At 50.2% G+C, this 13370-nt stretch overlaps 1 protein-coding gene across 2 annotated transcripts in view; it reads right to left on the bottom strand.

Annotated features, from left to right (window-relative positions):
• LOC135508246 (formin-like) overlaps positions 1-13370 on the bottom strand; it is a 69411-nt gene that overhangs the window by 25144 nt on the left and 30897 nt on the right. Inside the window, exons 9-12 of one of the 2 annotated variants that reach the window (XM_064928305.1) lie at positions 13210-13339; positions 12843-12989; positions 12682-12741; positions 12452-12572 (exon numbers count right to left, since the gene is read on the bottom strand). In XM_064928305.1, the coding sequence (XP_064784377.1) occupies positions 12452-12572; positions 12682-12741; positions 12843-12989; positions 13210-13339 (458 nt within the window). Of the gene's footprint in view, positions 1-12440; positions 12573-12681; positions 12742-12842; positions 12990-13209; positions 13340-13370 lie in introns of both variants that reach the window. The other variant, XM_064928306.1, reaches the window with a different exon arrangement.

The following is a 13370-nucleotide window of genomic DNA, read 5'->3' as shown; positions in this document are numbered from 1 at the left end:
GCCCCTCAGTCCCAAGCTGCCCCTCAGTGCCGAGCTGCCCCTCAGTCCCGAGCTGCCCCTCAGTCCCGAGCTGCCCCTCAGTTCAGTGGGGTCCTTGGTGAGGACTACTAGGCCAAGGTCGGCGGCGAGGGTCGCCTATCTAAGGTTGCGAGGAAGATGGACTAAGACTTTGTTAGAGTGGGCTCCACGTCCCGCGCCGGAGCCGCCACCGTGGGTGATTGTCCTGGTTTCTGTCTCTGTGATACTTTGCACCAGTATAGGCTGTTTTGGTTTTCGTGTTACGTTTCTTGTTTTGTAGTGTTTGTGTTTAGTTGTTTTTTTATTAAACATGAATCTCAATAGCCACGCCGCATTTTGGTCCGACTCTCCTTCAACCAAAGAAAGCCGTTACATATAGTGTAAACGTATTACTACAGTTACCATGTAAAAGTATTACTACAATGTAAAAGTATTACTACAATGTAAAAGTATTACTACAGTGTAAAATATTACTACAGTGTAAAAGTATTGCTACAGTGTAAAAGTTTTAATACAGTGTAACAGTATTGCCACAGTGAAACAGTATTGCCACAGTGAAACAGTATTGCCACAGTGAAACAGTATTGCCACAGTGTAACAGTATTGCCACAGTGAAACAGTATTGCCACAGTGAAACAGTATTGCCACAGTGAAACAGTATTGCCACAGTGAAACAGTATTGCCACAGTGAAACAGGTCAACTGAAGGCCCACTTTGCTCCCAGGGGCCTGCTCTCCCCAAAGCCACCTCATCCCATTACTGTAAATATGTCCATGCTGTTCTCTAATTGGCAAGTGAGTGTTAATCTGGGTCCTCTGTGCCCAAACAGCCGTGTCAATTCCCCTGGGGTTACAGCAGCAGAGAGAGAGCGAGAGAGAGAGAGTGACAGAGAGAGAGAGACCTGGGCCCTGGCAGTAACATCCCAAAAATACAAAAATAATGATTTTCCAGAGAAGATCCAGATCTCAGGGAATTAGACCAAAGTTCTCAATTGGTACAAAATATATGGAGTACTGCACACACTACAATTACTTAGGTTTAAAAATAAGCTCAACTGGACACCTTAATGAGGCAGAGAAAGCAGGGCATTCTACACCATTAAAAAACACATTCAGATTGAAATAAATTCAGATTGAAATTAAAATTTGGCTAAAACTAATTGAATGTGTCATTGAACCAATTGCACTTTATGGCAGCGAGGTGTGGGGTCCACTTGCAAAACAAGATTTCACAAAATGGGACAAACATCCAATTGAAACCCTGCATGCAGAGTTCTGTAAGATTCTCCTACATATCCAGAGGAAAACTACAAACAATGCATGCAGGGCAGAATTAGGCCAATATCCAATAATAATAAAAAAATAAAAAAGCAATTCAGTTTTGGAAACATCTCAAATTTAGTGACCCCCTCTCATATCATTATCCAGCCCTGCAATGCCAAGAGCTGAGCAAAGAAAAGAGTCCCCTCATCCAGCTGGTCCTGGAGCTGAGTTCATCAACCTGTTCTACTAACACACTGAAACCTCAGGACTCTCATCCAGCTGGTCCTGGGGCTGAGTTCACCAACCTGTTCTACTAACACACTGAAGAAGCCTCAGGACCCGAACATCCAATCAATCAGAATAAAACAAATTAAAATACAGTCAAAACAAAACTACATTGCTTATTGGGAAGCACAAAGCAAAATGCAGTGCTATCTGGCCCTACATCGACAGTAAACCGTGGCTAACTATTTGACCATGGTTACTGATCAAAACCTTAGAAAAACCTTGACAAAGTACAGGCTCATTGAGCACAGCCTTGCCATTGAGAAGGGTAGACACAGGAAAACCTGGCTCCCTGTCGAGGAAAGGCTGTGCAACCACTGCACAACAGCAGAACCTGAGACAGAGCTGCATTTCCCGACGAACTGTAAAAAATATAAAACATTTCCCCAAATTTGAAACCCTCATTCAAGTTTTCAAAGACCTCTCTGATGAGGATAGGCTACCTGCCCTGTTGGGGGAGGACGCAGAGAGCTGTGGATTGGCAGCACACTACATTGCTGCCTCCCATTAGATGAGGGACAGTGTCTGACAGACCAACCAACCTGCATGTTTCCTCTACTGTATGCTTAGTTATTGTTCAATGTATGGTTATTTTGACCCTTGGTTATTGTTGTTACTGTTGTCCCGTTGACAATTTTGAATCTTATTATTTTAATATCGGAAATATCTAAATTCAGCTTTGGCAATATGTACATTGTTACGTCATGCCAATAAAGCAAATTGAATTGAATTGAATTGAGAGAGAGAGAGAGAGAGAGAGAGAGAGAGAGAGAGAGAGAGAGAGAGAGAGAGAGAGAGAGAGAGAGAGAGAGAGAGGAGAGAGAGAGAGAGAGATGGAGGTGGGGGTGTAGAGACAGAGAGGGTGGGGGAGGGGGAGGGGAGACAGACTGCAGTTGAGGCTCTTCCTTCATAGAGGAAAAGACTCTGTTGCAAATTACCACCAAAAGGTGCTTTCCTATCCATCATCTGTGTTAATGAGATAACTGCTAAGGCACACCGGGATGTTGGTCCACACACTCCCACACAGTCATCAAGGGGGCACGACAGCATCTCTTCCCGATCAGGAGGCTGAAAAGATTTGGCTTGGGCTCTCGGATCCTGAAAAAGTTCTAAAGCTGCACCAACTCTGCATTGTTGGGAAGGGCTCGTAATCAAGCCTTTTATGGTAAAGTCTACACCTGTTGTATTTGGCACCCTGTGTTAAGATGGTTAGACAGAAGCAGATCCTACTGTTAATGTCAGCGCTGTTTGTCTTGTCTGGCTTCCTGTCCAGCCACCAGGTCAAAAGGGACCTCTCTCCCCTCCCGCCACCACATTCAGGCAGGGCCTTCATACAGACAGTGGATTCAGCATTATTGTGGAACAGGGTTATTTCACTGAAGAATACTGATTTCCAGATGTTACTCATCATAAACTGGAAGCAACACATTGATTCTCTGTATGCAAATACATGTAGAGGAACATTTGTAATGGTTTATTTGTGATGGTTTATTTGGGTTTAGAGTGGAGATATAAGACAAATATGATGGCAGGATGATTTGATGGCCATATTCTCAAGGGTTGCCCATAGTCTGACTTCTGCTCTGAGACATGGCAAAGGCGGTTAGTCAAGCTCACTTTGATGTAATGAATGAACCATGAATTCTCCACATTAACCGACCGCTTGCCACAACATTCTGTAGACCCTGGGATGTTTGGAAAACAAAACATTGTACACTTGGATGATCATTGAGTTCTACATATTTGACTGCCATGTAGAAAAGGTTTCTGTTCTAAATGTTCTACTGCTTGAACTCATTCCAGATTCATGTTGATTCTGTTATGCCCTCCTTTATTTCTAACCATCAGTGACTATAAAAAAACTCTCGCAGATAAACTGACACTACATATGTTTTCACCCGTCAAGCATGAATGTTTTGAAAACCCTTTCTAATCAGAGAGAGAGAGAGAGAGAGAGAGAGAGAGAGAGAGAGGGAGGTTAGTCTTGTCCATGGTCTGGCCTGGCAGATCAGTGTTATTTACGCCAGGCACTGGATCATTTTCCATCAGCTCTAAAGCACAAGGAATTCTCTCACTAATCCACAATTATAAACAACCCACCCGAGTGCACTGTCAGGCTCCCAGCTTCCTCCTCCCTCCCCTCCCTCCCACCCAGGCTAGAGCCCTGCTATTACCCAGGCTACATTGGGCCAGCCATGAGATAAAGGTCAAACACCCACCACACCTCCCTTTAAAATAAATCTCTTTCTTAATTTATTTATTTGATTTTTATTGAACCTTTATTTAACTAGGCAAATCAGTTAAGAACAAATTATTATGTACAATGACGGCCTACCCCGGCCAAACCTTAACCCGGACGACGCTGGGCCAATTGTGCACCGCCCTATGGGACTCTCTATCTGCCTGGACCTATCCAGCATCCAACCCTGGCCCACGTCTTACATAGAGACTGTCTGAGAACACAACTGCTGTAAGACATGGTCCTCCAATGTTCAGGATTTCAGCTGTTCTACTGTAAGGGAATGTCATAGTTTGAGGAAATCATGAAGAAATGATAGATCTTCAGGAAATGAAAGGGGTTTGGGGTCAGCCAGGATGTTCTGGAGAGGGTGTACAGCAGCTTGGTGGAGAGCATCCTCACGTTCAATGTGACAGTCTGGTATGGTAATCTGAGTGTGAGGAGCAAAAGCAAACTGACCAGAAAAGTAAACACAGACAACAATGTAATTGGTCGACCACAGGCACATTTAAGCATCCTGTTCCAAGGCAACCAAAAAGAAGGCACTGGCTGTCATTGGCGACCCCTCCCACCCTCAGTTGGAGAGGCTTCCCTCTGGCCGGCTCGTTAGTATGCCCATGACCAAGAAGAACGGGTTCAAACATTTATTCCTTCCTTGTGCTGTTGGACTACTAAATGCACAGTAAATTGTATCAGCATATGTACTGATCTATCTAGTGCAGTTGGGACACTGGTCATTTGTTAGTGAGTGTATTAATGTCCTCTATGTTGTTAGTGTTCGCAACATGATGGACTGACTGGTTTAAATGTGTATGATGTGAAAATGTATGTGATTCTTTTAATGAAGGTGATGCCAAAGAAAAATGTCCATAAGGTGTATAATAAATAAAGGTGTATTCTATTCTATTCTAGTTGATAGATTTAGCTTCAATTGGCTCCATATCTAAGAGGAAAACAAGGTGAGGAAATGTACGGACAAATCTGTTGAAAAGGCAGTCATCATTTAATATATGGCCTGCTACCAAGACAAAATAATAGAAATCATAGAACATGGTTTACAATTCTTATGTGAGGGTCTTGAGTTTACAAAGACTGTATTATCCACACTCGGCATGTTCCCTGCATCTTGTTCCTGTATTTAAGCAACATTAGGAGTAGCCTATATTTAACCGTTATGTGGGGAGGAGAGGTAGTAGTACTCTAACCCAAACTGGAGCTTCTGTCATAAAATGGACTTCAGGGTAAAGGCCTTGCCTTGACTTGACATTAAGGGGCATTTCTAATAAAGACACTGTCTGATTTGCCATGGTGATGAATTCCGAACCCTGCACAGGACTTCTGTGAAACACTAAACTCCCCTGGGCAGCAAATGAGCTTTGACGGTTCTTTCTTATTTGATACAATTTCATTCAGTAGCGTCCCTGCTTCGCTGTCCGCCCCAATTACCTAGCAGTTAAAGAGCTTTATGTGGCCGTGGTCTCTGCTGACCCTGATTGAATGAAAGGTCAACTCCGTGCCCACATTAGCCCATGGACTGGATGAACCAAGGATACTCTCCAGGAACATATACATCTACCGTAGCCCCCAAATGGACAGACACTCCTCCTGACAGATAGAACAAACAACGACGAGACAGCCTATAGGGAGGAGGTCAGAGACCTGGCGGTGTGGTGCCAGGACAACAACCTCTCCCTCAACGTGATCAAGACAAAGGAGATGATTGTGGACTACAGGAAAAGGAGGACTGAGGACGCCCCCATTCTCATCGACGGGGCTGTAGTGGAGCAGGTTGTGAGCTTCAAGTTCCTTGGTGTCTACATCACCAACAAACTAACATGGTCCAAACACACTAAGACAGTCGTGAAGAGGGCACGACAAAATCTATTCTCCCTCAAGACACTGAACAGATTTGGCATGGGTCCTCAGATCCTCAAAAGGGTCTACAACTGCACCATCGAGAGCATCCTGACTGGTTGCATCACTGCCTGGTATGGCAACTGCTCGGCCTCCGACCACAAGGCACTACAGAGGGTAGTGCGTACGGCCCAGTATAACACCGGGGCCAAGCTTCCTACCATCTGGGACCTCTACACCTGGCGGTGTCAGAGGTAGGCCCTAAAAATAGTCAAAGACGCCAGCCACCCTAGTCATGGACTGTTCTCTCTGCCACCGAACGGCAAGCAGTACCGGAGCGCCAAGTCTAGTTCAAAAGGGCTTCTTAACAGCTTCTACCCCCAAGCCATTAGACTTCTGAACAGCAAATCAAAGGGCTACCCAGACCCCTCTTTTACGCTGCTGCTACTCTCTGTTTATTATCTATGCATGGTCACTTTAACTCTACCTACATGTACATATTACCTCAATTACCTTGACTACCCGGTGCCCCCGCACATTGACTCCCCTGTATATAGCCTCACTATTGTTATTTTACTGCTGCTCTTTAATTATTTGTTACTTTTATTTTCACTTTTTCTACTTATCTATTTTTGACTTAATTAACACATTTTTATTCTTAACTTCTTAAAGAATTGTTGGTTAAGGGCTTGTAAGTAGTAAGCATTTCACTGTAAGGTCTACTCCTGTTGTATACGGTGCATATGACAAATACAATTTGATTTGAACTGAAAGCCTCAGAAGACACTAGGGAAAACACAGTGCAATATCCTGGTCTTACTCTATAGTTGCCAGGCTTCTTCTGCAGGAGAGAAGGGATGGATCCTAACCCCCCCCCCCATCCCCAGAGAGAATCCCAGAGAGAGGTCATCAACTCCTGCCCAAACAGGAAGGGAGATCAAATGAGGATCATGTTTCTGCACAGCAGAGTGGAGGAGAGGGCAGCCGCCAGGCTAGGGAGTCTGACCTACTCCTTTCCATTGTCTCAGACCAGACACACACATACATCTACCTGGCTACTTACTGGAGCCTCACTCTCGGGAAGAGGGATATGGAGGAACACCACTGAACCTTAGCAAAGAATGAAAAAGTGGGGCAAAACAGGACTCATGTGGCTCCTGCATGGATAAGGAGAACGGCTTTCATATTGCTAGCCTCCTCTCAGTTGAGAGCCCTTGTAGCTACAGAGCCCAAGGGGGTGTGATCCTGTGTCAGCACCAGCAACACAGAGTTAGACATAATTCAGATGTGAATGGAAGTGATCTGATATAATTAAGATCAGTTGGTTTCTTTAGGGTGGTTTATAATAGCGCAGCATAAATATTTATTCTTGGAGGCTGGCGAAGAGGATAAAAATGGGAGTCATAGGTGGACCTCACCAAACACTGAGAATTCAGGCTCACCGCTCCCTACCAATACCCAGAGGATTCCGGGGGAGACTGCTATTTCTTTCCTGCAGTAGATATAAAATACATATAAAATAAATGTATTGTCTTTAAGTGTTCAATTTATCCTAATAAATGACTGACAGCTGGGTCTGGGGCTCTTTTGTAGACGCTTTGTATTTTCCCAGAAGGCAGCAATCTGAATGAGGAGGGGAGAGTGGAGAGCATATCTAATTGCTTTCATATTCTGTATTATTGGTTGACTGAAATAACGCCTTTAACCTCCGGACGGCCCAGCTGACCACTGACTGGCTCGATGACTGACTCACTGACTGCCTGGGGGCAATGCCTTTAATCCCCGGACGGCCCAGCTGACCACTGACTGGCTCGATGACTGACTAACTGACTGCCTGTGGGCAACGCCTTTAACCCCCAGACGGCCCAGCTGACCACTGACTGGCTCGATGACTAACTCACTGACTGCCTGGGGGCAACGCCTTTAACCCCCGGACGGCCCAGCTGACCACTGACTGGCTCGATGACTGACTCACTGACTGCCTGGGGGCAATGCCTTTAACCCCCGGACGGCCCAGCTGACCACTGACTGGCTCGATGACTGACTAACTGACTGCCTGGGGGCAATGCCTTTAACCCCCGGACGGCCCAGCTGACCACTGACTGGCTCGATGACTGACTAACTGACTGCCTGCCTTTAACCCCCGGACGGCCCAGCTGACCACTGACTGGCTCGATGACTGACTCACTGACTGCCTGGGGGCAACGCCTTTAACCCCCAGACGGCCCAGCTGACCACTGACTGGCTCGATGACTGACTCACTGACTGCCTGGGGGCAACGCCTTTAACCCCCGGACGGCCCAGCTGACCACTGACTGGCTCGATGACTGACCACTGACTGCCTGCCCAGCTGACCACTGCCTCGATGACTTAACTGACCCCGGACGGCCCAGCTGACCACTGACTGGCTCGATGACTGACTCACTGACTGCCTGGGGGGCAATGCCTGACCACTGACTTGACTGATAACTGACTGCCTGGGGGCAACGCCTTTAACGGCCCAGCTGACCACTGACTGGCTCGATGACTGACTAACTGACTGCCTGTGCCCAGCTGACCACTGACTGGCTCGATGACTGACTACTGACTGCCTGTGGGCAACCCCAGACGGCCCAGCTGACCACTGACTGGCTCGATGACTGACTGGGGGCACTGACTGCCTGGGGGCAACGCCTTTAACCCCCGGACGGCCCAGCTGACCACTGACTGGCTCGATGACTGACTAACTGACTGCCTGGGGGCAACGCCTTTGACCACTGACTGGCTCGATGACTGACTAACTGACTGCCTGGACGGCCCAGCTGACCACTGACTGGCTCGATGCACTGACTGCCTGGGGGCAACGCCTTTAACCCCCGGACGGCCCAGCTGACCACTGACTGGCTCGATGACTGACTAACTGACTGCCTGGGGGCAACGCCTTTAACCCCCGGACGGCCCAGCTGACCACTGACTGGCTCGATGACTGACTCACTGACTGCCTGGGGCAACGCCTTTAATCCCCGGACGGCCCAGCTGACCACTGACTGGCTGACTAACCCCCGGACGGCCCAGCTGACCACTGACTGGCTCGATGACTGACTCACTGACTGCCTGGGGGCACTGACTGGCTCGACGCCTTTAACCCCCGGACGGCCCAGCTGACCACTGACTGGCTCGATGACTGACTCACTGACTGCCTGGGGGCAACGCCTTTAACCCCGGACGGCCCAGCTGACCACTGACTGGCTCGATGACTGACTAACTGACTGCTGGGGGCAACACCTTTAACCCGGACGGCCCAGCTGGGATGACTGCACTGACTGCCTGGGGGCGCCTTTAACCCCCGGCCCAGCTGACCACTGACTGGCCGATGACTGACCACTGACTGCCTGGCTAACCCCCGACGGCCCATGACGATGACTGACTCACTGACTGCCTGGGGGCAACGCCTTTAACCCCCGGACGGCCCAGCTGACCACTGACTGGCTCGATGACTGACTAACTGACTGCCTGGGGGCAACGCCTTTAACCCCGGACGGCCCAGCTGGCTGGCCGATGACTGACCACTGACTGGCTAACCCCCGGACGGCCCAGCTGACCACTGACTGGCTCGATGACTGACTCACTGACTGCCTGGGGGCAACGCCTTTAACCCCCGGACGGCCCAGCTGACCACTGACTGGCTCGATGACTAACTCACTGACTGACTGGGGGCAACGCCTTTAACCCCGGACGGCCCAGCTGACCACTGACTGGCTCGATGACTGACTCACTGACTGCCTGGGGGCAACGCCTTTAACCCCCGGACGGCCCAGCTGACCACTGACTGGCTCGATGACTGACTAACTGACTGCCTGGGGGCAACACCTTTAACCCCCGGACGGCCCAGCTGACCACTGACTGGCTCGATGACTGACTAACTGACTGCCTGGGCAACGCCTTTGGACGGCCCAGCTGACCACTGACCTCGATGAACACTGACTGCCTGGGGGCAACGCCTTTAACCCCCAGCTGACCACTGACTGGCTCGATGACTGACTAACTGACTGCCTGGGGGCAACGCCTTTAACCCCGGACGGCCCAGCTGACCACTGACTGGCTCGATGACTGACTAACTGACTGCCCTGGGGGACCACTGACTGGCTCGAACTGCCTTTAACGCCTTTAACCCCCGGACGGCCCAGCTGACCACTGACTGGCTCGCCCAGCTGACTGACTGACTGACTAACTGACTGCCTGGGGGCAACGCCTTTAACCCCCGGACGGCCCAGCTGACCACTGACTGGCTCGATGACTGACTAACTGACTGCCTGGGGGCAACGCCTTTAACCCCCGGACGGCCCAGCTGACCACTGACTGGCTCGATGATGACTGACTGCCTGGGGCAACGCCTTTAACCCCCGGACGGCCCAGCTGACCACTGACTGGCTCGATGACTGACTAACTGACTGCCTGGGGGCAACGCCTTTAACCCCCGGACGGCCCAGCTGACCACTGACTGGCTCGATGACTGACTCACTGACTGCCTGGGGGCAACGCCTTTAATCCCCGGACGGCCCAGCTGACCACTGACTGGCTCGATGACTGACTCACTGACTAACTGACTGCCTGTGGGCAACGCCTTTAATCCCCGGACGGCCCAGCTGACCACTGACTGGCTCGATGACTGACTCACTGACTGCCTGGGGGCAACGCCTTTAACCCCCGGACGGCCCAGCTGACCACTGACTGGCTCGATGACTGACTAACTGACTGACCACTGGGGGCAACTGACTGCCTTTAACCCCCGGACGGCCCAGCTGACCACTGACTGGCTCGATGACTGACTAACTGACTGCCTGGGGGCAACGCCTTTAACCCCCGGACGGCCCAGCTGACCACTGACTGGCTCGATGACTGACTAACTGACTGCCTGGGGGCAACGCCTTTAACCCCCGGACGGCCCAGCTGACCACTGACTGGCTCGATGACTGACTCACTGACTGCCTGGGGGCAACGCCTTTAACCCCCGGACGGCCCAGCTGACCACTGACTGGCTCGATGACTGACTAACTGACTGCCTGGGGGCAACGCCTTTAACCCCCGGACGGCCCAGCTGACCACTGACTGGCTCGATGACTGACTAACTGACTGCCTGTGGGCAACGCCTTTAACCCCCGGACGGCCCAGCTGACCACTGACTGGCTCGATGACTGACTAACTGACTGCCTGGGGGCAACGCCTTTAACCCCGGACGGCCCAGCTGACCACTGACTGGCTCGATGACTGACTAACTGACTGCCTGTGGGCAACGCCTTTAACCCCCGGACGGCCCAGCTGACCACTGACTGGCTCGATGACTGACTCACTGACTGCCTGGGGGCAACGCCTTTAACCCCCAGACGGCCCAGCTGACCACTGACTGGCTCGATGACTGACTAACTGACTGCCTGGGGGCAACGCCTTTAACCCCCGGACGGCCCAGCTGACCACTGACTGGCTCGATGACTGACTCACTGACTGCCTGGGGGCAACGCCTTTAATCCCCGGACGGCCCAGCTGACCACTGACTGGCTCGATGACTGACTAACTGACTAACTGACTGCCTGTGGGCAACGCCTTTAATCCCCGGACAGCCCAGCTGACCACTGACTGGCTCGATGACTGACTCACTGACTAGCTGACTGCCTGGGGGCAACGCCTTTAATCCCCGGACAGCCCAGCTGACCACTGACTGGCTCGATGACTGACTCACTGACTGGCTGACTGACTTATTGACTAACTAACTGATTGGCTGGCTGGCTGACAGACTGACTCACTGACTAACTGACGTGTTGGGTGACTGACTCACTGACTAACTCATTGACTGGCTGGCTGGCTGACTCACTGACTAACTGACTAGCTGGCTGACTGACTCATTGGCTAACTGACTGGCTGGCTTGCTGACTGACTCACTGGCTAACTGACTGGCTGGCTGGGTGAATGACTCACTGGCTAATTCCCAGGCTGGCTGGCTGGCTGGCTAACTGGCTGACTGACTCACTGGCTAACTGACTGGCTGGCTGGGTGAATGACTCACTGGCTAATGCACTGGCTGGCTGGCTGGCTGACTGACTCACTGGCTAACTGGTTGGTTACCTGGCTGGCTCACTGGCTAACTGGCTGGCTAACTGGCTGGTTAACTGGCTGGCTCACTGGCTAACTGGCTGGCTACCTGGCTGTCTAACTGGCTGGCTACCTGGATGGCTAACTGGCTGGCTGGCTACCTGGCTGGCTACCTGGCTGGCTAACTGGCTGGCTACCTGGCTGGCTACCTGGCTTGCTAACTGGCTAGCTACCTGGTTGGCTAACTGGTTGGCTAACTGGCTGGCTAACTGGGCGGACCATGCCAGTGAGCACTGTGCTCCTGATACCAGCCATGTGGTAAAGTTTCTCCTGTGAGTGTTGCTCCTTTATTGCATTTCCATCCAGCTTTCATATCATCTGCAAACGTTTCAGACAGATAGACTTGCTTCGGCTGAAATGAAGACACTGACACTTCTGACATAGGATACTGTAAGTAGAGCATGTTCATGGCAGGGGGAAATGGGGGAGTGATGACATGCCTGTTATGGCATGACACGATGCCTGGGAACAAGGAAAAGGTGCTTCAGAGAGTCTGAGATCCTGAATCTACCCTGAAACACCTCTGATGGATGATGGAGGAAAGTGTTCTTACAGGATAAGACAGAATGTACAATGAGTATCATACTACATATAGAACAGGACGCCTCTATGTAGGCCTGACGTTACGTGAGTTGCTTAGAAAAAAGTGAAATAACCTGTGTCTCACCAGTCAGGTCTCTCCCCAGCTTCCTCATGTCCTTTGTGAGGTCTTCAAATTTGACCTGAGCTGCCAAGAAGAAATCCTGTGGCTCAGGCAGTGGGAATATACTCTTGTCTGTTCCTGCGTGCTACAAACCAACAGACAACCCACCACTGACCAAACATCAGGAAACAACAGAAGAATTGATATTTTAGTCCATCCTGGGATATTTGTTCCCTTCATCTGAAATACTGTACCTCGTCAAAATTGCGCAGATAGTATGCAACTACGTAATCCACCAGACTGATACAGTTGTCCTAAAGATACAAAAGGTCAGACAAAAGAAGCCAGTGCAACTTCTCAGTAACATACTGTAGATTAATATAATGTAATATGGCTGTGTGTGTGGTGAGTGTACCCTGCTCTTGACATCCTTCAGTTTGGGCAGGATCTCCAGGCCAAAGCCATCAGCCTGACCCCGTGTCCTGTTGCCTCCGTTCATGTAGTTCCCAAAGGCTAGGACCAGCCCCATCACATCCTTCACACTGCTACAGTCCAGCAGATCCTGACCGCACACGCACACACACACACACACACACACACACACACACACACACACACACACACACACACACACACACACACACACACACACACACACACACACACACACACACACACACACACACACACACACACACACACACACACACACACATAGGGTCAGCATGATAAAAGCTCATACACTGACAAATCAATAAGATTGCAGTCATGTCATGTCTTACTTTGCTCACGGTGGAGACTATTTCTACTTTGCGGTGGATGGAAGATATGCAGTCAAGGAAGATAGACTGGAATATGATGCAGTGGGAGCGGCCAGAGAAGTCTGGAATCTGGGAGAGTTCATACAAGAACCTGCACAAGAGGAAATAATGTGTTATGACAA

Source organism: Oncorhynchus masou, chromosome 21, assembly GCF_036934945.1.
Source record: "Oncorhynchus masou masou isolate Uvic2021 chromosome 21, UVic_Omas_1.1, whole genome shotgun sequence".
NCBI classification, from domain to species: Eukaryota; Metazoa; Chordata; class Actinopteri; order Salmoniformes; family Salmonidae; genus Oncorhynchus; species Oncorhynchus masou.
Note: the sequence above shows the minus strand (reverse complement) of the source record. Positions and strands in the feature narration are given on the sequence as shown.